Here is a 21,204-nt window from a genome sequence, read left to right on the forward strand (position 1 = left end):
ATCATAGAAACTAGTTCTGGCTGAGAAACAGCAATGTTGCATAGTCCTGCCCGCATGTCCCGGAGTGAGGCTGGGCTGGGGGCTGTGGGAAACGTGGAGCTTTACCCATTCAGATCTGTACCCACATCTCACACTCATGAGCTGCCATAAGGGACGCAGCCCTGGTTTTGTTGGCTAATGGAAAACACTCTGGGTAAGAGCTAGAGTGAAAGAGAGACAGCTGAGAGAACTCAGTGCTACCCTGGGGTGGGGGTGGGGGTGGGTGGGAGCTCATGGGGAGAGGTGAGCTGCAGAGACTCTGGTGACAGCCAAAGAGCTTACAGTTCAAGTAGGGGAGATGAGATCTTGAGAATGGAAAGGGACAGTCACTGTGGGACTTGCTCACACTGTCAAGAGACTGGGGATCCAAGCTCAGCTGTCTGACTCCAGTCTCTGTCCCACAGGATTAGAATAAGGAGGTTGGTGTTCAGGGCTGGGGGGCTCAGTAGCTAAGAGAACGCACTGCTCTTGAGAGGGCCCTGTTAGTTCCCAGAACCTGTTAGGCAGATGTAGCACCAGGGGATTCAATGACTTCCTCTGGGCTCCCCAGGTGCCCACTTTCATGTGCACACACCATGCACACACCACACACACCACACACACACATGCACATACCACACACACACACACACACACACACACACACACACACACACACACACACACACACATATATATATATATATATATATATATATGTTATAAAATGTAAATGGCCGAGCAGTGGAAATAAATAAATAAATGTAAATAACTTTGGAGGTTAAGAAAAGATATTCAGTGCCCGGGAGTTGGTGGGCAGGAATACCTGTACAGTATGCTTTGTATACATAGAAGGCTTCTGGAAGGATCCATGCGAAACTGTTAGCCTTGACCCACTGAGGAAGAATGAGACTCTTCACTGAGGAAGTGGGGCGGGTAGCCAGGATAGACTGGTGTTCGGATCTTTACTTGGTCTCTTTTCAACTGTGGGGGACAGTGAGTCCTTTTGCTTCTCTGGCCTCAGTTTTTCCCATCTGTGAAGTGGATATAAAAGGCAGAGTCATCACCAAGGGATGAGATCCTTCCTAGTGAGCCTCTAGCACAGCCCCATTGTGACAGAGCTCAGTGACAACAGGGATGTCATTGGATGCTGGGGACAGCTCTAAAACCACAAACACTCAGATCCTTCTCTCAGCAACTCCAGGGTGGCTGTGAAGTGGTGTTGGGGAAGTGGCCTGGATCAGGAGCTCCAGGCCAGTCAGCTCGGGGCATTGCAGGATAACCACACTGATGGAATCTTAGGGTCCAAGTGCTCTCTGTGAGGTGAAGCCCCTCAGCTGCCTTGCTCGGAGGCACTTGATATCTTGGCCTTTTCTTGTGGGAAGGGAGCCATATTCTGAAAGCCACAGTGCCTGACTGGTCTGTGGCCACCAGCTGTAAAGCCCGAACTCTGGACATCCCTATCTCTACCTACCGTAGCATCCGCTCCCAGGCTCAGGGCAACTGGCTTGGTGCCCACTGACTCTGCTGGGCCCGGCCAGGAGTGTTGGAGGGAATTAACAGATTAGGGCAGGAATTCCACTTGGCCCTCATCCACGTTCTCACTCCATGTTCTAAGATAGTCAGCCCAGGGCTGGTGCAGCTGTGTGTGCATGCATGGGTACATGTGCACGTGTGTATGCACATGTGTTCCACACACAGCTGTGGGCAGGCAGGATGGGGCGGGAGATCTGCCCTCACTCGTACACCCTCTGGGGGGCCAGATGGGGTTAGTTCGGCACTGCCAAGCTGTCTTCTGCCAAGTGACTCATCCCCTCTGCTGTGGCGGGGGCGGGGAGGCCAGCAGGAGGATTGCGTAGGTACTTGTTCCAGGATGGTTGAACATCATTGAGGCGGCACCTGCAGGGCTGTGCAGTGCCCAGCAACCAGTGACCCTTGGCCTCCCATACCTGTTTCTTTCCAAAGCTGGAATGAGGGCTCTGTTTCATTGTTGCAAGGGTCACCCACACCCTCTCTGTGCTCAACATTTCCCCAGAAGTTGGAGAGGAATGTACACTCCAGGCTCCCTCACTTTGAACCAGTTTGAAACAGGAAGAACAGCATTCTCTCAATCCGGGAACAGAGGGCCCTGCTTACAGGACCAGGATGGAACCTTCTTCTCCCAGGGTGGAGGCCCAGGGCCATTCTCTTGTGGGCTAGACCCTCTCTCATCTCCTATATGGCTCCACAATCGCTCGAGGAATCTTACTTACATACAGATCCAGGAATGGTAGCATAGACCTGTCACTTCAGTTGAGGCTGAGGCAGGAGGATTAAAACTTCAAGGCCTACCTTAGCGCCAGAGTAAGTTCAAGGCTAGCCCAAGTGACTTATCAAGGCTAGCCCAAGTGACTTAATAAGACCCTGTCACCTTTAACAAAAGTTAAAAGAGCTGGGGTGGAGCTCAGTGGTGTTTGGCTTGCCAGGCACGTGTGAGGCCCTACGTTCAAGTTCATGTTTCTTTTCCTGGGATTGTGGCTGAATTTTATCAGCACCACACTCTATCCACTGAGATGGAATGTCTCATCTATCCAACAGCCAGATGGAAATGCTTTTCAGAGAGTAGCCACCCTCTGGAGCTCTGAAGCAAAGGGGTTTGGGGCTAGCTGGAAACCACAGGTCAAAGCCAGCCTGGGACTGAGTCCTGGCTGTGTGATCTTGCAGGTGGCTTAGGCACCCTGACTGTTTCACCTAATACACGGGGGACAGCCAGTGCCGAGGGACTCCCACAGGACAGGAAGGGGCTGGCTCAGCTTTGCCCTCTATTGTGTAACAGATATTTACTTTTCTTTTGGGACAATTCTTGGGATGGAAAGTCAGCTCACACGGGCTGACTCATACCTCCCCCTGAGCTGGGGCCCCCGGAGCTCCCCATAGTTCATCTTGGCAAGAGGGGACGCTGAGCTCTGGAAGCAGGCACCGAAGAGGGTCCAAGGTGACTCACTGAGTCCTCTTGCTCCTGAGTCACCCCTGGAGTATTCACTTCAGGCCCTCACCCACTGGGGCCCCTGGCAGCCTCCCCCTGTCTGATGGATACCCCACCCTGTGGTCACTTCAGGAAGATAGGCTCCCATGACTCCCTGCTACCCTCCCTACACTCAGGTATGCACCTGTATGCTGCCAAAATATGGAGACAACTCCCACTTCAGTTGAATTGCTCTGATCCTCAGGGCCCTGGCCCTCTCCCTATATGGCCTAGCCATAGATCGGTGACCCTGAAGCTCAGACACCCCACTGCAGGGCTATCCCACAGACTGGTGACCCTGGAGCTCAGACACTCCACTGGAGAGCTATCCCTGGGCCTCTCAAATTCACCATGAGAGCTTCTCTGCAAGGAAGTCACCCCATCAGGGCAGAGTGGTTCTAGGTGGGGCTAAACAGGCTCTACCAGGCACAGTATCCCTGCAGGGCAGACTGCCCAGCCTCCTGTTCACGCCCATGCTTTTTCCTGCCTGCTGCCTGCTCCTCCCCTTCTGGGCCGTGCCAGGCTCATGCAGAGCAGACCAGTACAGCCGCATTCTTGGGCAAGTGTCTCTGGTGTGAATGACCCTGGGGCTGGTCAGGTCAGAAGGTCAGGGCCTTGTTCCCTCCAGTGCCCAAGTGATAGATGAGTCAGGCTACAAAGGGGCAGAACAAGAAACCAAACCGAGTATTTGCTTGAAGCCCTTCTGACTTCAAAAGCCTGCTTAGCCATGCCCCGGCTGGGTGACTTTGGGGAGGTAGTTGGCCCACTCTGTTAAATGAGAACTTGGGAACTGAGATGTTCAGTCTGAGTTCTTTTGTTTCCTTGTGTTGTGAACCAGAGCAAGTATCTCCAACTCTCTGAACCCCGGTTTTCATAACCGCAAAATGGGAGCACCATGATACAAACTCCATGGACTCAATGAAGAGACGTAAAACACAGACAGATAGTGCCAAGCCATCGTCACAGCAACGATCTGACACAGCTGCCTGACCCCGAAGGGAATGCAGGACAGGCTACCGCTCTCTTTGCTTCTCAGCTGTAGTTGTTTGATCATGACATGCCTCTCAAGTCCCCGGAGACTCAGGACTGTGTGCTGCACCAGGCCTTCATTCCCACGGCATTAACCACTTGCTGGGCAAAGACTGTGTGATCAGTATTCTCACCGAGGGAGTGAGCGTGGTCCCAGGGGAAATCCCCAGAGCACTGGACAAGAGTTAGTGTTGTGAGTCAGAATTATGATGGAAGAGAAGCAGTTTCTTTACCCATCCATCCATCCATCCATCCATCCATCCATCCATCCATCCACCCGCTCAATCTTGGCCTGTTTATTTATAGGCAGAATCTCATGCAGCGCAGTTGGCTTCAAGCTCACTTTGTAGGCCAGGTTAGCCTCAAGCTCACTTTGTAGGCCAGGTTAGCCTCAAGCTCACTTTGTAGGCCAGGTTAGCCTCAAGCTCACTTTGTAGACCAGGTTAGCCTCAAGCTCACTTTGTAGGCCAGGTTAGCCTCAAGCTCACTTTGTAGGCCAGGTTAGCCTCAAGCTCACTTTGTAGGCCAGGTTAGCCTCAAGCTCACTTTGTAGGCCAGGTTAGCCTCAAGCTCACTTTGTAGGCCAGGTTAGCCTCAAGCTCACTTTGTAGGCCAGGTTAGCCTCAAGCTCACTTTGTAGACCAGGTTAGCCTCAAGCTCACTTTGTAGGCCAGGTTAGCCTCAAGCGCATTCTACAGCTGAAGATGACCTGGAATTTCCAATCCTCCTGCCTCTACCTTCTAACTATTGAAAGCACGCCTGTTTTGTGTAGTGCTAGCAATGGCACCTAGGATTTGCTTTAGTGTTAGGTAAGTACTCTATCAATTGAGCTCTATCCCCAGCCCATCACACCATCCAGTATTTATTGAGCAGATATTATGTGATATCAGAGTGGAGCCCTCAGAGGGCTTGTTGTGGAGAAGCAGGGTGAGGGTAGGAGATGAAGTAAGTTCAAGTTCCCCAAACAGAGCAGCCCAGCAGACACAGGGACAATGCACACAGACACTACTGAGTGTGTGATGTGTGTGTGTGGCTGGAACACTGTGGGTCAGACTCGAAGCTGAGGGTAGAGAGGAAGAACCTCAATTATAGGCACCCTAGGTCCCACATATTCTCCTGCATTACTGGCATTTCCATGGCAACCAGGCTCCCCCCCCCCCCCTGTTGCTGGGGAAGGGCAGAGTACCCAGGAGCTCTAGTGCATTGCTCATGTGCAGTGGTCCTTGTAGGTAGCACCCGATGTACGTCCAGCCCCGGAGTTACAACAGCAAGCGAGTGAGGAGATGATGGGACAGGCAGTCACATCGTTTTTTCTCTCTGTTTATGCATTTAGATATTCTGGTGTGTTTGAGTGCATATGTATGCATGGGTGCATGTGCACATGTGTGTGTGCATGTGGAGGTAACCTGGGATGGTCCTCAGACATTGTCTCCCTTGGTTCAGTTAGCTTTTATTTCTTTGTTTGTTTTTTGTTTTGTTTTGTTTTGTTTTGTTTTGTTTTGTTTGAGACAGGGTTTCTCTGTGTAACCCTGGCTGTCCTGGAACTCACTTTGTAGACCAGGCTGGCTTGGAACTCAGAAATCTGCCTGCCTCTGCCTCCCAAGTGCTGGGATTAAAGGGGTGCGCCACCATGCCTGACTGTTTCTTTGTTTTTGTTTTTTGTTTTTTGTCTTTTTGAGACAGGGTTTCTCTGTGTAGCCCTGGCTGTTCTGGAACTCACTCTGTAGATAAGCCTGGCCTCGAACTCAGAAATCCGCCTGCCCCTACTTTCTGAGCTTTTTGGTTTTGTTGTTGTTTGTTTCTTTGTTTGATTTTTTTTGTTTTTATTTTTGGGGGGTTGTTTTGTTTTGTTGAGATTGGGTCTCTCACTCTGACCTGGTTAGAGTGATTCGGTTAGACGATCTAGCCAGAGAGCTCCCAGGAGAGAGCTTTCCTCCTAGCAGAACTACAAGTGTGCCCCGCCAGCCCCATTTTAAAAATGTGCTGTATTTTCAGTTTACGTGAACAAGTGTTTGTTGTGTGTTTATATGTACCGCATGTGCGCCTAGTGCAAGAGAGGACCCCGGTCTCCGGAACAATGGTCTCAATCAATTTCCAGCTGCCCCGTGGGTACTGGGAAATGAACCTGGGTCCCTTGCAAGAGCGGCATAGTGCTCTGAACTGCTAAGCCGTCTCCAGCCCCAGCCCTATTAAAATCAGGTCCTCATGCTTGCATGGCCCATATTTTACGGTGTTCCCAGCCCACCACTTAAAAAAAGAAAGAGAAAAGAGGAGAGAAGAGGGGAAGGGGGAGAGAGAGGGGGTGGGGGAGGAGAGAAAGGGGGAAGGGGAAGAGGAAGGCAAGAGGAGGGGGAGGGGAGGGGGAGAGGGAGATGGGGAAAGGAAGATGGAGAGAGAGGCTGCAGAAGCGCTCAAGTGCCAGTCAGTGCCAATAAGGGAGCAGGTGAGCAGCCTCCACAGCAGGAACGTTTGCAGGCGGAGAATGTGGGGGACATCACGTCACAAGGAAGCCTGTGATGAAGTGTGAGTAGATGCAATTAAAATAAGCCTGCCAATCTATCATGATCTGCCCATTAGGTCCACCTGACTTTTGTCCCCTCTCCGCTGAGCTCAAACATTCCAGCCCAGGACCCAGTGGCTAACGTCCCATCTGGTCCTCTCCCAGCCGGTCTCTGGTCACAGACTCAAACTTAATCCCAGCCTGGGCCCAGGGCCCAGATGATGAATCAAACCCTGCTTTGGACAAACCTCCCTCCTCCCAGCCTGGGTCTCCACCCCATTCTTTCCTGTGGGCTGGCCAAGAGCTGCTGTGAGGAGTTCCCTGTCCAGGGGCTTCCCTACTGACGAGATGCTGGGGTGGCCCTGCTGGGATTTTTTTCTTTCCAGTTCTGAGGACTGAGCACAGGACTGCATGAATACAAGCGTCCTTCTGAGCTGCACCCCAGCCTTTTAAAAATATTTATTTATTTATTTATTTATTTATTTATATCTGGGTATAGTGGCCTATATCTTTAATCCTAGCATTAGGGAGGCAGAGGCAGATGGATCTCTGTGAGTTCGAGGCCAGCCTGTGTAGTGAGTTCCAGGACAGCCAGAACCATATAGTGAGACCCTGTCTCAAAATAAATAAGTAAATATATAAACATTAAAAAATAAAACCTATGTATTTACTTATTATTTATTTATATTTTGAGATAGGCTCTCACTAAGTTTCCCGGGCTGGACTTTCGTCCTCCTGCTTTAATCTCAAGCATGGCTACATGGCTTTGATTACAGGCCCATGCCACCCAGCCGAGCTAGGAGGCTGACAGTCTGGCCATTTATATTGCTTACATAGAAGAATCAAAGGTTTCTATTTGTGTAAGCGTGAGCAGCTGTGTGCTGGGCGTTGTCTAATTGAGAAGCTCCAATGGGTCATTGAGTTGCTGTGGGCTGAGGACCGAGGACCTCAGAGTCTGCTCTGTGGACATGTGAGACTCTAGTTTTTTGGCCCATGGCACTCCATGATCTGCCCAAGCCTGTGGGCAGAACTCTGCAGGGAGGGTGACAATGACCTCTGTCCTGTCATTGTCACAGGTTCCTTGACTGCCCTGTGGGGGTGGCCCTACAGCAATGGCATTCTCCTTCCTCTGGCTGCAGGCTCTCCTCAGTTTCCCTCTCATCCACAAAAGTTGGCCGTGAGACATTTGCCTGAACTTCGTCTCATCTTCATTTCCAGCTTGCTACAAGAAACTGCGTGCTTCTAGGTTCTCCCTCCTCCTTCTAGTTTCCAGCTCCCCTCCTCTTCTCTCCCTCCTCCCAGGCTCCTCCTCCACCTGCCCTCCTCCATGTCCCTCCTCCCTCCCTCCTCTCAGCCCTCTCCTCCTTTCTTCTTGTTTTAGGCTCTTCCTCCCTCCTCCCTGCTCTCAGGCCCTTCCTAGTCTCTTCCTCTTCCTGTTCTTAGGTCTCCCTCCTTCCTTCCTCAGCCTCCTTTCTCTCCTTTTCCCTCCTCCTCTTCCCTTCTTTCCTTCTCACTTGTTCACCAGTAGCCTAAGCACGGCAGGCAGAAGCAGAACAGACAAACCCAAGATCTGTGCTCTCACACTTAGGCTCCCTTTGGGTGTCTCCTGCCTCAGGACCATCTCCTCGGGTCTACTTTCATTCTGCTTTTTACTGTCCCCATCAATTGCTCAGTGCAGTCTGATGTGCCACAGAACTGGCTTGTCTGTCTCTGAACCCAGGGCCCCGATGTGCCCGGCACCTGCCTGGCCTCCCTCAGCACTAAATGAAGTATCTTTGCCAGGGACACTGAGGTGAAAGCCATGTCCAGACCTCTCCCCTTCCCTACTGACCTAGAGAGACGGGGAGTTTGTTGTCTCTTTCCTTTCCTGGAGAGCTCACGGCCTGCTGTGGCTGGAGGAAGAGAATCCCCCCCCTCCATGTTCTTTCTTCAGGCTCCGTGGTCCAATCTAGGATCATAGAGAGATGGGACCCCAGGGCAGGTTGAGTCTTGTTCCTGTTTTGGGGTGTAGTAGCACACACCTAGTTCTCCCTTTGCCTCAGCAAGGCCACACTATGTATGCTCTAGTTGTTTGCTCTCTCCCCACATGAAGCCTCTCTCTGCAGATGGCCTGGAGTCTGGGTGAGGCCAGAAACCAGCTTCCTTCAGAGCTCGCAGAAGGATGGGTTAGCTGACACCCACCTTTAGCCCAGTGGGGCCCATCCCAGCTTCCAGGCCTCTTGGGTTGTGAGATGGGAATTTGTGTTGTGTTTCAAGCCACAAGTTTGCTCTGCATGACAGCAGTCCAGGAACCAGCATAGGTGCCTCCCACAATCTGCAGGGACCCTTTGTCTGGCCAGCAGGAGCACTGGGGAAAGGCAGGGAAAAGGCCTTGGTGAAGGCAGGGAGTAAGGAGGGTCTCCTTTCTACATTCTGTCTCTCACCCTCCAATATAGTCACCTAGAGGGTAGCCAGGTAACCAGTGACCACTGGGACCCTTAGGGGACACCGTGTGGGCAGAGACACTTCTAAAACACCCACTGCCTCTGTCCCTTTTGAGGTGTTTTCAAAACCCAGGAGCTGGGCATGATGGACACCTCTCTTGCTGGAAGCTCAGGAGGCTGGGCATAGGAGTGTGAAATGCAGCCTGGCTTTTCCTTAGGGTCCAAGTCTGGATTATCTCGACATCATTCACATGCTTTTATCTACCTATAGAAGCCACACTGTAAGCCCAGATGCTTATCCACAAGGGAGTAGAATGTGGCCTGTCCACAGGGGAGTAGGACTCAGTCACAGAAAGGAAGGATGGGTGGTTGGGGACACTACACTTGCCCAGCAACCTGGAGGGAGGCCCTAGGGGTCCATTCCCAGCTACAGATAAAACAAAAGGCTAGCCTTGGATGTATAGCAAGACTGTCTAAAGAGGAAATTCCTGGGGCTCCTCTTACTCCAGCTCCAGGGGATCCAAGGTCTTTGGCTCTGTCAGCATTCACCCTCATGTGTGTACATAATTTAAAATAAAAACAAATCTTAAAGTGAAATACAATGAAAGAGGGGACGGTATGGCCACACATCTGTGAACAGAGGGGCAGAAGTCACCCAGGGGGCTAGATCTATGACAGCATCCATGCTGCCTACAGAGCTACCCAGCCCTGTGCACCCCCTCACCACATACAGAGGCTCCTCCACTACTTAAAGTCTTCTTGCTTTTAGGTGACCTTTGGCTCACAGGTGACTCTGGGTGGAATCCAGACGCCTTTATGGGAATGAACAGACTTCGGAAAGGCCAGGGATCATAGTGGGCAGGGTCCTGCATCGGCTCCTTTAGACCCGGCTCCTGCCTAATCAAGGCTGCAAAGTGACTGGGAATACTGTGTGACATGTGCAGGTTACAACCGGAACAACTGTGCACAGGGACCCCAACTGTGACCTGGGTGGTCCTAGAGGGTCCCCAAAGGTCCTGAGCTGTGAGCTAAGAATTGGAGATAGCCCAGGTGGAGGACTTCAGGGACAGATGCGATATCCGTGAGAAGCGGTGGCTGTGTGGTGGCTGGGGCAGGCTAAGAAGAGAGACAATGCTCTGAGGATGAGAGCGTTGTGAAGACATGCTGTCACTCTGGTTACACAGCCTTTGAATGCACGGAGAGCTGCTGTATTGCAGTGAACTGCAGTGGGCATTCTCATGTTCTACTTTATTTTACTCTGTGTGTGTGTGTGTGTGTGTGTGTGTGTGTGCGTATGCAGATGCTTGCGTGTGCAAATGCATATGGAGGTTAGGCGTCCAGTCTCCTTTTTGTTTTTGAGACAGGGCTTACTGGCTAGTTGTATGTCAACTCAACATAAGCTAAAGTCATCTGAGAGGAGGGATCTTAATTAAGAAAGTGCCCCTGTTAGATCAGGCCGTAGGCAAGCCTGTAAGGCATTTTCTTAGTTAGTGATTGATGGGGGAGGACCCAGCCCATGCTGGGTGGTGCTATCTCTGGCCTGGTGGTCCTGGGTGCTATAAGAAGGCAGGCTGAGCAAGCCATGGGGAGCAAGTGAGTAAGCAGCTCCCCTCCGTGGCCTCAGCATCAGCTCCTGCCTCCAGGTTCCTGCTCTGCTTGAGTTCCTGTCCTGACTTCCTTCAATGATGAACAGCAGTACGGAAGTGTAAGCCAAATAAACCCTTTCCTCCCCAACTTGCTTTAGGTCATGGTGTTTCACCATAGAAGTAGTAACTCTAACTAAGACAGGGTTTCTCCGTGTAGCCCTGACTGTCCTGGAACTCAGAGGTCTCCTGAGTGAGGGGATTAAAGGTGTGGGCCTCCACACCCAGCTAGGCGTCTTTTCAAGTACTTTCCTCCTTACATTTTTAGGTCAGGTCTCTCACTTGAATCCTAAGATCACTAATTCTTTTTTTGTTTGTTTTTGTTTTTCGAGACAGGGTTTCTCTGTTTAGCCCTGGATGTCCTGGAACTCACTTTGTAGACCAGGCTGGCTTCGAACTCAGAAATCTGCCTGCCTCTGCCTCCCAAATGCTGGGACTAAAGGTGTGCGCCAACACCGCCCAGCTACTTATTTATTTTAAAGATTCATTATTGTTTTATTTACTTCTACCCGTTCATGTGAGTGTTTGCAATGTGTGTGGGTACCCTTGGAAGGGAAGGAGCACTGGGTAGCCTGCCTGGTGCGGAGTTAAAGGCAGGTGTGAGCCACTCAGGGTAGCCGCTGGGAATTTAACTTGGGTCTTCTGCAGGAGCAGTAAGCACTCTTAACCAATGACCCATCTCTCCAACTGCTACTTAGTTACTTACTTACTTTTGGGGCAGTCTCATGTAGCCCACGCTAACCTCAAACTTGCTCTGTCTGTCTGAGGATGACCTTGAACTTTGATCCTCCTGCTTCCATCTCTGAGGGCTGATATTCCAGGTGGGCTACATGTGGTGCTGAGGGTGGAACCCAGAACTTCACGGGAGCCGCGCAACACTACCAACTCTCCAGTTATTGTTTGAGATGAGGTGAAATTTATAGAACACACAGTCAGCCATCTTTCTGTAGACCACTTGGTGACATTTAATGCATTTGCAGTGTTCTGCCTGCACCAGCTCCCTCAAGTTCCAAGCCCTTTCTTCCCGACAGCAGCTGTTTGGGGATTAAGTGCATTTATATTTGAAAGGTTTTAGCAGAGTGTATGGAACAATATGTACGTGTGTGGCGGTAGTGATATTATTATTATTTTTTATAATTTAATATTCATTTATTTAATAGTTATAAATATAAAATACAATATGTTCAGTCCAAATAATGCTACATATATGTATGTAGTTACAGGGCTGACCACTTACTATTGGCTAACCAACTGGGAGGACTCTTTCTTGAAGAAGACTACTTCCTGTCATTTTCCCTCACCTCCCATATTACTTTTTTTTTAATTAGGTATTTTCCTCGTTTACATTTTCAATGCTATCCCAAAAGTCCCCCATACCCACCCCCACTCCCCTACCCACCCACTCCCCCTTTTTGGCCCTGGCGTTCCCCTGTACTGGGGCATATAAAGTTTGCAAGTCCAATGGGCCTCTCTTTGCAGTGCTGGCCAACTAGGCCATCTTCTGATACATATGCAGCTAGAGACAAGAGCTCCCGGGTACTGGTTAGCAAACACAGAAGTGGATGATCACAGTCAGCTATTGGATGGGTCACACGGCCCCCAATGGAGGAGCTAGAGAAATTACCCAAGGAGCTAAAGGGAACTGCAACCCTATAGGTGGTAGTGATATTATTAATTTGTGTCCCTGGCGCTGGAGTGCAGTGCTCTGTCCACGCACAGGCACCTCTCTTTCCTCAGACTTCCCTGTATCCAACATGTTACCCACTCTTCTAGCACAGTCACATCTTCCCTAAGGTTTGGAGCAGAGAAGATTGTGGCTTAAGTGTGGTATTGGGAAAACACCAGATGACAGTGTTAAGTCACTGTGCTGATCCTGGGGAGACCACTAAAGTCCCCTCAATGAATCAAATACGGAGACCTGGGACAGAACAATAGCCTGTGGCTACTTAGGTTATCTTTTGCTGCCACCTTGTGTTGACACTGGGAATTTCGACTCCTATTTCTACTTTATAACCTAGATAGCGCTTTAGCACGTGCTGTCTGCGAGGTCTGATTACATCTTACCTAGGATGCTAAGAAGATGGCAACAATATCAGGGCCATTTCCGTTGCTCTTGCACGGTGAATTGCTAGGTTGAGAGAAGGGAGGGCTGATGGGAGTGAAGCTGTTCCCTGGGCACCCTGGGAAGACTGGCAGGGTTTGCATGCGGCTGAAGTTAGAAGGGACAAAAGCCTAGGGTGACTCTTTTCCTGATTATCTTCTCCTCTGCAATTTTCTCCATGTCTACATTACCAAATAATGCGCATTACCTTATTTATTTTTTAAGATTTACTTTTGTTATCTTAGATTATGTATATATTTATGTGTAGTTGAGTGGTGGTCCCCCTGGAGCTGGGGTTACAGGACTTTGTGAGCCTCTTGACCTGGGTGCTGCGAGTCGAACTCCGCTCCTCCTGAAGACTAGTACCTGCTTTTATCTGCTGAGCTGTCTCTCCAGCCTGCCTAATTTATTTAACGTCGGACAGCCCGACTTTTAGTGGACGCTCTGTAAAGGTGTGAAGAGTGAATAAACAATGCATACAGAAGGGTTTAAGCTAGACCCCTGCAGCCTTCGAGGCGAGGTCAGGTGGAGAATGAGATCAAGGCCAGGGGTCAGCCGGACATGGTGGAGCACATCTGTAATCCGGAGGTTGGGGTAATATAGCCTCGACTGGTCTTCAGTGTGGATTTCGCCTCAAACCGAACCGGAAAAAAAAAAAAAAAGTTCAGGTGCAGTAGGTTCAAGAAGAGGTTACTCAGAACGAGGTAGTTGTGGACTAGGGAAGTCGCGCTCTGTAACTCTGGGCAGGTGCAAATGAACGGGGGTTGGGGGGTCGCGTCCTCAGGGCTGGGTGCTCATGGGTACAGAGACTGGGTTGGGGGCGGAGCCTTTGTTGAGTCTGGGTGAGTGTGAACAGGGTCAACACGGGTGGGGTCTTCTCGAGCCATGGCCAATAGGGAGCAAAGGTAGGGCTGAAGGCGTGACCAAGAGAGGGATGAATAAAAATGAGGGGCAGGCTTAAGACGCGGGGCGAGTCTGGCCGGGGCGGGGTTGGGACCAAACCAATCAGGGAACAAGATAATCTTGTGGGGGTGGTGCCAGGCCAGTTCAGGCTCTCCCTCTGTCCCGGGTCCTGGAGCGGTCCAGGCTGGGCATGTCTGTCACCGCTCTGGTCCCTCTTCTGCCCTACAGGCCACTGTTTGTGTAGGATTGACAAGAGGCTATTGAGCTCCTGAGTTCTGCGGTCCGGGCAAGGCGCCTCCTGGTGATTTGGCGAGCTCAGCTCCCAGGTCAAGCAGGTGCCAGAGCACTGTGCTGTGTTTTCAGCAGTTCTGAGGGTGAGCGGAGCAGCGGAGCCTGCGCATGTATGTGTATTCGAATAGCTTTGTGTGGGTGCCCATTAGTGTGCACCTGGGGGGATAGAGTGCGCGTGTGTGGAGTTGCTGCAGAAAGCTGAGTGCCTGTGCAAAGTTCTATGCTGCGTGTACAAGGACTGTCCTGTGTGGGAGTGGGATGCAGGTGAACCGTACAGAAAGGTGCACGTGTCAGGCTATTATGGAGGAAAATGAAAGGGCAGGCACAAAAACACTGGGGGTTGGGCATAGGGCAGGATGTCCACAGCAAGTCACGGGGAGAATGTGCGAGGACAATCGTGGGAATGTAAATGTGTGTGCCTGCTTGAGTGGGTGGCATTGAGGGTGCCTCTGAAAGAGTGGGGATGGGGAGACAGCATGAAGTGCTGCTTGCTCTCAGAGGGCTGAGTGTGGGTTGGGGAGCTGGGTAGTGGACAGGTACCTGGCCCGGGTTAGCTGATAATCCTATCAGTTTCTTACTTTGAGGGTCGGGGCTGCCTGACAGTGCTCATGCTTTGTGTGAAAGGAGCTGCCACCTCACCAGTAACTCTTCATTTCCAGCTTCTGTGCTCTCTCTGTCCTGGTGACTTCTGAGTTGGAACATGGTGCAAAAATATCAGTCTCCTGTCCGAGTATACAAGTATCCATTCGAGCTGGTCATGGCGGTGAGTGACCCCTGGTTCTTGGGCTCCTCTTGTGACTGGAGGTCAATGGTGGGAAAGAAAGAGGACATTTCAGGCTATGAAACGGAGAAATTTTACTGAACTTTTCAGCTGTCCTGACTTCTTTGCCTGACCACCCCCTCCCACCTGTCATGACTCTTGAAACCCTGCCGAGCAGATAAAATACAAGCTCTAGAATGAGGATATGTGCTATGATCCTTACATTCAAAGGCTGAAGCAGGAGGATCAGGAGTTCAAAGCCATCCTGGGCTACATAGAAACAAAAAGAGGAGATGGAGATATAGTCTTCCGGTATGAGTGTGTATGTGAGTGTCCTGTACTGAGGCAGTTGTGTGCCTAGGCATGACCGCAGACCCTTGGCCTTCTGGGTCAGGTTTTTGTACTGAGGCCAGAGGTAGAGAACGCTTGGATTCCTTCTCTGGGTTCCACCACTCTGCCTTCCGGAACTTCAGTCTCTCCTCAGAGAAATGGGGACAGTGCTATGACACGGGCTTGTGGTGGACGGTAATAGAAGTGACTGGTGTCCCAGAAGCCACATGATTGACACATAGTAGGTACCTGTGACATATGGCATTCCCTGTTATCACACAAGATCTAGAGCTGGAGGGATGGCACAGTGGTGAATGTTTGCAGAGCATGCAGAAGGCTCTGAATTCCATGCCTAGCACACACACACATACATGCACACACACACACAAGCATGCACATGCATACAAACAAATGCACACACACACAAGCACGCACATGCATACACACATACACAAGCACCCACATGCACATGCACACACACATGTGTGCATGAATGCACATACACATGGGTGGGGAGAGGAGAAGGTTTTACAAGTGATTATATTGAAATATTTTGCAAATGTGTCCAACCTGTGGCCCATGGGCCACTTGCGCCCAGGATAGCTATGAATGTGGCCCAATATACTTGTAGACTAGAACAGCATATCAGTGTCAAAAGGTTGGACACCCTGCTAGTGTCTAAAACACCAAATGTCTTCCCGATTTGCTGCACTCCACCCCCAACTGCTAACTCCAGCCTTCTTTTCAAGAACCTGTCTCAGCTGGGGGATCTGCGCATGTGTCCTGCCTGATCCAACGCTAGGAGCCCACATGCCTATGTTTTTCTGGCCTATAGAAGATAAAGGTCTACAGAAGGCATCGTTGCACAGGGCTGGTTCTTAGGATGGGGAGGCTGACAAGCTGGGGACCCTGGGAGCAGGCGACCCCACCCCTGATCTTCTGCTGCCTATCTTTAAAATGGAGATCTCTGGCGTTCCAAATCATGGTGACGGGCTGTTGGCTGAGTGAATCGGTATCTGCAGCTCCTACAGCAGGCTCTGATGAAGAGGAAATGAGCCGTGAGTTCTGGCTCACACTGTGACTCTTGTGCAGGCAGGCTGTAGGGTGCCATGGGGCTGTGACTCCAGAGGGCGAGGCTGAGACAGCCATTTTGGTCAGAAGCACAGAGTCCATGCTGCTGTTTTCCACACTCTGGCATAAGGTTGTCATGGTGATTAACAGTGTGCATGTGCGTGTCCGTGTGTGTTGGTCTCAGTACATAGCTCACTTCACACCAAGCAGATGGAAATACTAGACGGTTATGCCTCAGTCTGTGAAGTGTTCTCTCGGCATGAACAAAGCCCCGGGCTCAGTCCTCAGCACCTTGTCATCCCATATGGTGGTGCTCCACCATAATCCCAGGCCAGAAGTTAGAGGTAGGAGGCTAGGAGGCTAGGTTACCTCAGTTTGTCATGAGTTCAAGGCTAGCCTGAGCTACTTGAGACCCTGTATAAAAGAGAAAGGATGGTGAGATGGCTCATTGGATAAAGATGGCTGCCTTTAAACCTGATCACCTGAGTTTCATCGCTGGTGCCCAAATGGTGAAAGAGAATAGACACCCAAATATGTCCCCTGACCTCTACATGCACAGTCTCCCAGGTCAATCAATCAATGTAGTTTAAACACTTACAAAACTCTTAGGAAGGGGAGAGGAAATGGTAGGTAACTGTAAGTCTTCTAGTGGTCCTGGCTACTCACATTTTCTAAGTTTCTGAGCCTATTCATTCATTGAGTAGAAGAGAGAGTTTGTCATCTCCTTCTGGAATTGTTTCAAAACCTTTTCAGCCATGAAACCAAGACACATGTCTATAGGGTGGAAAATAATGTACTGTGAGGGCTTAATACATATAAATTTAGCCAGGCAATGGTGGCATACCCTTTAATCCCAGAACTCAGAAGGCAGAGGCAGGTGAACCTCTGACTTTGAGGACAGCCTGGATGAGTTCCAGGATGGCCAGGGTTACACGGAGAAACCCTGTCTCAAGAAACAAACAAAAATGTAAACTGAATATACTATGTATAGGTTATAAAAAAATGTTCACAATCAAGTGTGATGGCACACGTCTAGGATCTCAACAGTAGGTGGGAAGATGGCAGAAGAAGGGGGATTGGAAATCCAAAGTCATATGAGCTACAAGGCTTGATAATATACAGAGCTACGTAAGACACTGTCTCAAGCCCTCATCCTCCAGCCCCGAATGAAAAAGAAGAGGGAGGAGGAGAAAAGAGAAGGTTTATCTCTGTAAGTTGGAGGCCAGCCTGGTCTCCACAGAAAGACCCTGTCTCAAAAAACCAAACCAACCAAACAACCAAACAAACCAATTAAAAAGTAAATTGCGTTGAGTCATCTTCAAAGTGTTCTCTGGAGGGTGGGTCACAGCCACCTCCGCTCTTCCGTCCTGTTCTTGTCCGTGTCCAGATCCTGCAGCTTCGCCACAGACAAAGGCGCTTTGCTGACTGTTGACAAAACGCTATTGTCCCTCAAATAACCACATCACTACACAGAACTTGTGGCTTTGGAGGCACAAAGGGGTTTTTCTGCCCTTAATGCCCCTCTTTGTTCCTCAGCTGATACTTGCCCTCAGTGTGGGTTCCAGGCTGGACCACTGGGGATGAACTCAGCTGCCTCCAGGCATCCGAGCTGTGGGCCTTTTGGTTTGTGTTTGACAGGAGTGTTCGGAGAATTGGATCACCCAGTGCATCAAAAGCCCCCCAGCTGGACCGGAAAGGCTTCCCAGATTTACTGATTGGCTTCTAAACTGATCAAAGGTTATTTTTCTTACTTATGTGCATGTAGATATGCCTGTATGAGTTTATGTGTCTGTAGGCACCCACCAAGGCCAGAGCATATTGGAACTGGAGTCACTGGTGGTTGTGAGACACCTGATGTGTGTTCTGGGAACCAAACCCTGGTCCTCTCTGGAAGAGCAGTAAGTGCTTTTAACCCCTGAGCCATCTTTCCAGCAAGATTTCTAAAATTTTTATTACACCATTTTAGAGAGTGAAAGAGATAGATAGATAGATAGACAGACAGACAGACAGACACACAGACAGACATCTCCAGTCAGAGGATTACTACTGTCTGGATTCAATTTTCTTTTACCTTGTGAGTTTTGGGAACTGAACTTCAGTCTTACCACAGACACCTTTACCCACTGAGCCACTTCACTGGCCCAACTAATTAGTGTTTATTTTGATAAAGGATTTCACTCTGTAGCTCAGATTGGCTTGGAACGCACAACAATCTTCCTTTGTCAGCCTCCTAATTGTGAAAACTCTTTTAAAGATTTGAGCCAAGGAGATGGCTCAGTGGGTAAAAGGTTTGCTGTGTATCCATGAGGACCTGAGCTAGGGCTCCCCAGCAACTTTATAAAAACTGGGTGCAATAGTGTGTACCTCTGATGCTCAGGATGGGGATATAGAGAAGGGCGGAGCTTCAGGACTCACTGGTCAGTCAGCCTAGTAGAAATGTACTGTGCTCCAGGTGTAGTGAACAATCACACCTCAAAAATAAGGTGGAGAGAGATGGAGGGAGCCATGTCAGCTTCTGATGTCCACATTTGAACATTTTGGAGCATTTACCCACCCATCCACACACATGGGAGGTGGGGGGGGGGGAGAGAGAGAGAGAGAGAGAGAGAGAGAGAGAGAGAGAGAGAGAGAGAGAGAGAGAGAAATTGATCTGTAGACTAGGCTGGCCTTGAACTCAGAGATCCATCTACCTCTGCCTCCTGAGTGGTGGGATTAAAGGCATCTATCACCACTGCCTGGCTGAGCTTAATTAAAAAAACAAACAAACATGTATGTATGTATGTATGTATGTATGTATGTATGTATGTATGTATATATCTGAGTGTTCTATTTGCATGTAAACCTGCATGCCAGAAGAGGGCATCGGATCCCATTACAGATGGCTGTGAGCCACCATGTGGTTGCTGGGAATTGAACTCAGGACCTCTGGAAGAGCAGCCAGTGCTCTTAATCTCTGAGTCATCTCTCCAGCCCTGAGTTTAAATTTTTTAATCTAGGTGTGGTGTTTCATGTACTTGGCAGTCTGAAGCAGGAAGATTGGAGATTCAAGTTCAGCCTTGGCTACATACTGTCCTCACAAGGAAAAAAAGGGGGGGGGGTTAGTGTGTATTTGTGTATGAGTGTGGTATATGTACACACCGGGCAGATATGTACATATATGTACACGGGTATGAGAAGGCCAGAGGTTGATATCAGATGTCATGTTTCTTCATTAATTCTCTACCTTTATTTCATTAAAAACCCTTTCAATACTTTTATTGTGGTGGTTGGGGTCATAGTCTTCCTATGTAGACTTAGCTTGGCACAGAACTTGTTATGTAAGCCAGCCTAACCTTAGACTCACAGAGAATGCCTGCCTCTGCCTTACAAATGTTGTGACTAAAAGTATGAACCACCAAGTCCCTTATATAGTTTTAAACAGATGAAAAAGGGGGGGGGGATTTTGGTACCCCAGCTCCCACTTCAAGGGAGTAGGCCAAGAGGGCTAGAAGAAGACACCGCCCTTATTTGAGATGGCCTCTCACTGAAGCTGAAACACATTGTTTTGAATGTGGTGCCCGGGATGAAACCCAAGGCTCATGCTGGGTACCCACACCATAACCGAGCCACAGCCCTAGCCACAGTCTGTGGCTTTGAACATTCCCGTTTGAAATATCTTTAGCAAGACAAAACTCTGTCTGAATGAAAATTTGGCTTTATCAGCTGCACTGAAGCTTCTCTACCCAGCCTCCAGGGAACAAGCATCAGACCTTGGGGACCCTGTGAGGACACGTCTACAATCTCACCTGGGAAGTATATCTGCAGTAAAGGCACACACCGGTTCCCCCACCTCCTTCCCTGCCTCCTGTAGGGAATCATATAGCCCACAGACTTGCTGTGAATGCCCCCCCCCCACTAGGTACAGGAAGGGCCCCCCTCCTCTGCCCTGTTAACCTCCAGATCTCTTCAGAGTCTCCACCATGCCTCCTGTCTCTGGATTTCCACCGTATTGTGGCTGCTCTGGCATGGAGTTAGTAATTCTTCTATGAATTCCTTATTCTTCAGGAATCCTCTGTGTCCTTCTGAGCCCCCTCCCCACCCCCATACAAACCTAACACTTTGTTTCTTTAACATTTGCTGCCGTTTTGTCCTGGGTTGGTAACACCCAGCACACAGCAAAACTTAGACTGGAATTTAGAAACTCCCACTCCCTCCATACAATGAGTTTACATTGTGACACTTAGTAAAACCCAGACAAAGCTTTGGTTGTGAGGTTTCAGAAACGCCCTCATCCGTTCTTGTGTGGCTACTGTCCCAGAGTGTCTTAGGCTCCCAATCTCCTTTGATCCTACAAATGTAAAGAGGAAAGGGGGCCTGAAGTGGAATTTTTTAAGTTGTAGGCTTTCCACCTTCCTGCAATTCAGTGCTAAAATATTTAAAGCCTTGGCCATGCTGTATTGATACTCAGCGTGTAATTGAGCAAACGGATTGTTAATAAGGAGCCAGATACTCTTGCAGCCTGGGCCCAAAGCAGTTCCAGCAGAATGGTTGCTGTGGATATCCTTTTAATAAAGCAGCTGGGGCCTTATTTAAGTGAGATTAAATGAGTTCCCTGGGGCATCATTTGATCTGGTTGCTAACTGATGAAGGGAAACAATTCTGCCTTGGTGACGAGCTCTGATTTGGGGTATCCCTATCCATTGCCCAGGGAAGACTCTCCTGATGCCAGAGGCCTTGAAGCAGACAGGGGGAGGTCCTCAGTAACCAAACCTGTCATTGAGTATTATCTCCTGAAGGCACTAGATCACTGATTGTGTTTGTGGCAATGTAGTGTGCCATTTTTCTGTTGACTGGTTGACTTGTTTTTAATGAAAAAGATTAAGGAAGGTTCTGGAAGCTGTCACAGTGTCACTGTGTCTGTCTGACGATCAGGTTCTCTTTCTCTTCTTTGTATGTATGTGCCTGTATGGATGTGCTGTCTATTACTCTCTACCAAATCCCCGTGAGCCGGGGTCTTTCACTGAATTTAGAGCTAGCAAGCCCCAGAGAGAATCACCTTTCTCTCCACAACAGTGCTGTGTGTTGGAGACTACAGACTAGACTCTCATGCTCATACATTTTTACCCCCTATGCTTCCACTCCGTCCTTATTT

At 49.6% G+C, this 21,204-nt stretch overlaps 1 protein-coding gene across 9 annotated transcripts in view; it reads left to right on the forward strand.

Moving 5' to 3' along the window:
- The first annotated feature begins 13,732 nt into the window (after positions 1-13,732).
- Sec14l5 (SEC14-like lipid binding 5) overlaps positions 13,733-21,204 on the forward strand; it is a 40,366-nt gene continuing 32,894 nt past the window's right edge. For 5 of the 9 annotated variants that reach the window (XR_001781851.2, XR_384588.4, XR_384587.4 and 2 more), the window contains exons 1-2: positions 13,736-14,022; positions 14,572-14,675. Coding sequence is in view for 5 of the 9 variants with exons in the window: in XM_006522464.3 (XP_006522527.1) it covers positions 14,613-14,675 (63 nt within the window). In the remaining 4 variants the exon portion in view is untranslated. Of the gene's footprint in view, positions 14,023-14,571; positions 14,676-21,204 lie in introns of all 9 variants that reach the window. The other 4 variants (XR_001781850.2, XM_006522462.3, XM_006522463.3 and 1 more) reach the window with 4 other exon arrangements.

Source organism: Mus musculus, chromosome 16, assembly GCF_000001635.26.
Source record: "Mus musculus strain C57BL/6J chromosome 16, GRCm38.p6 C57BL/6J".
Classification (NCBI taxonomy): domain Eukaryota; kingdom Metazoa; phylum Chordata; class Mammalia; order Rodentia; family Muridae; genus Mus; species Mus musculus.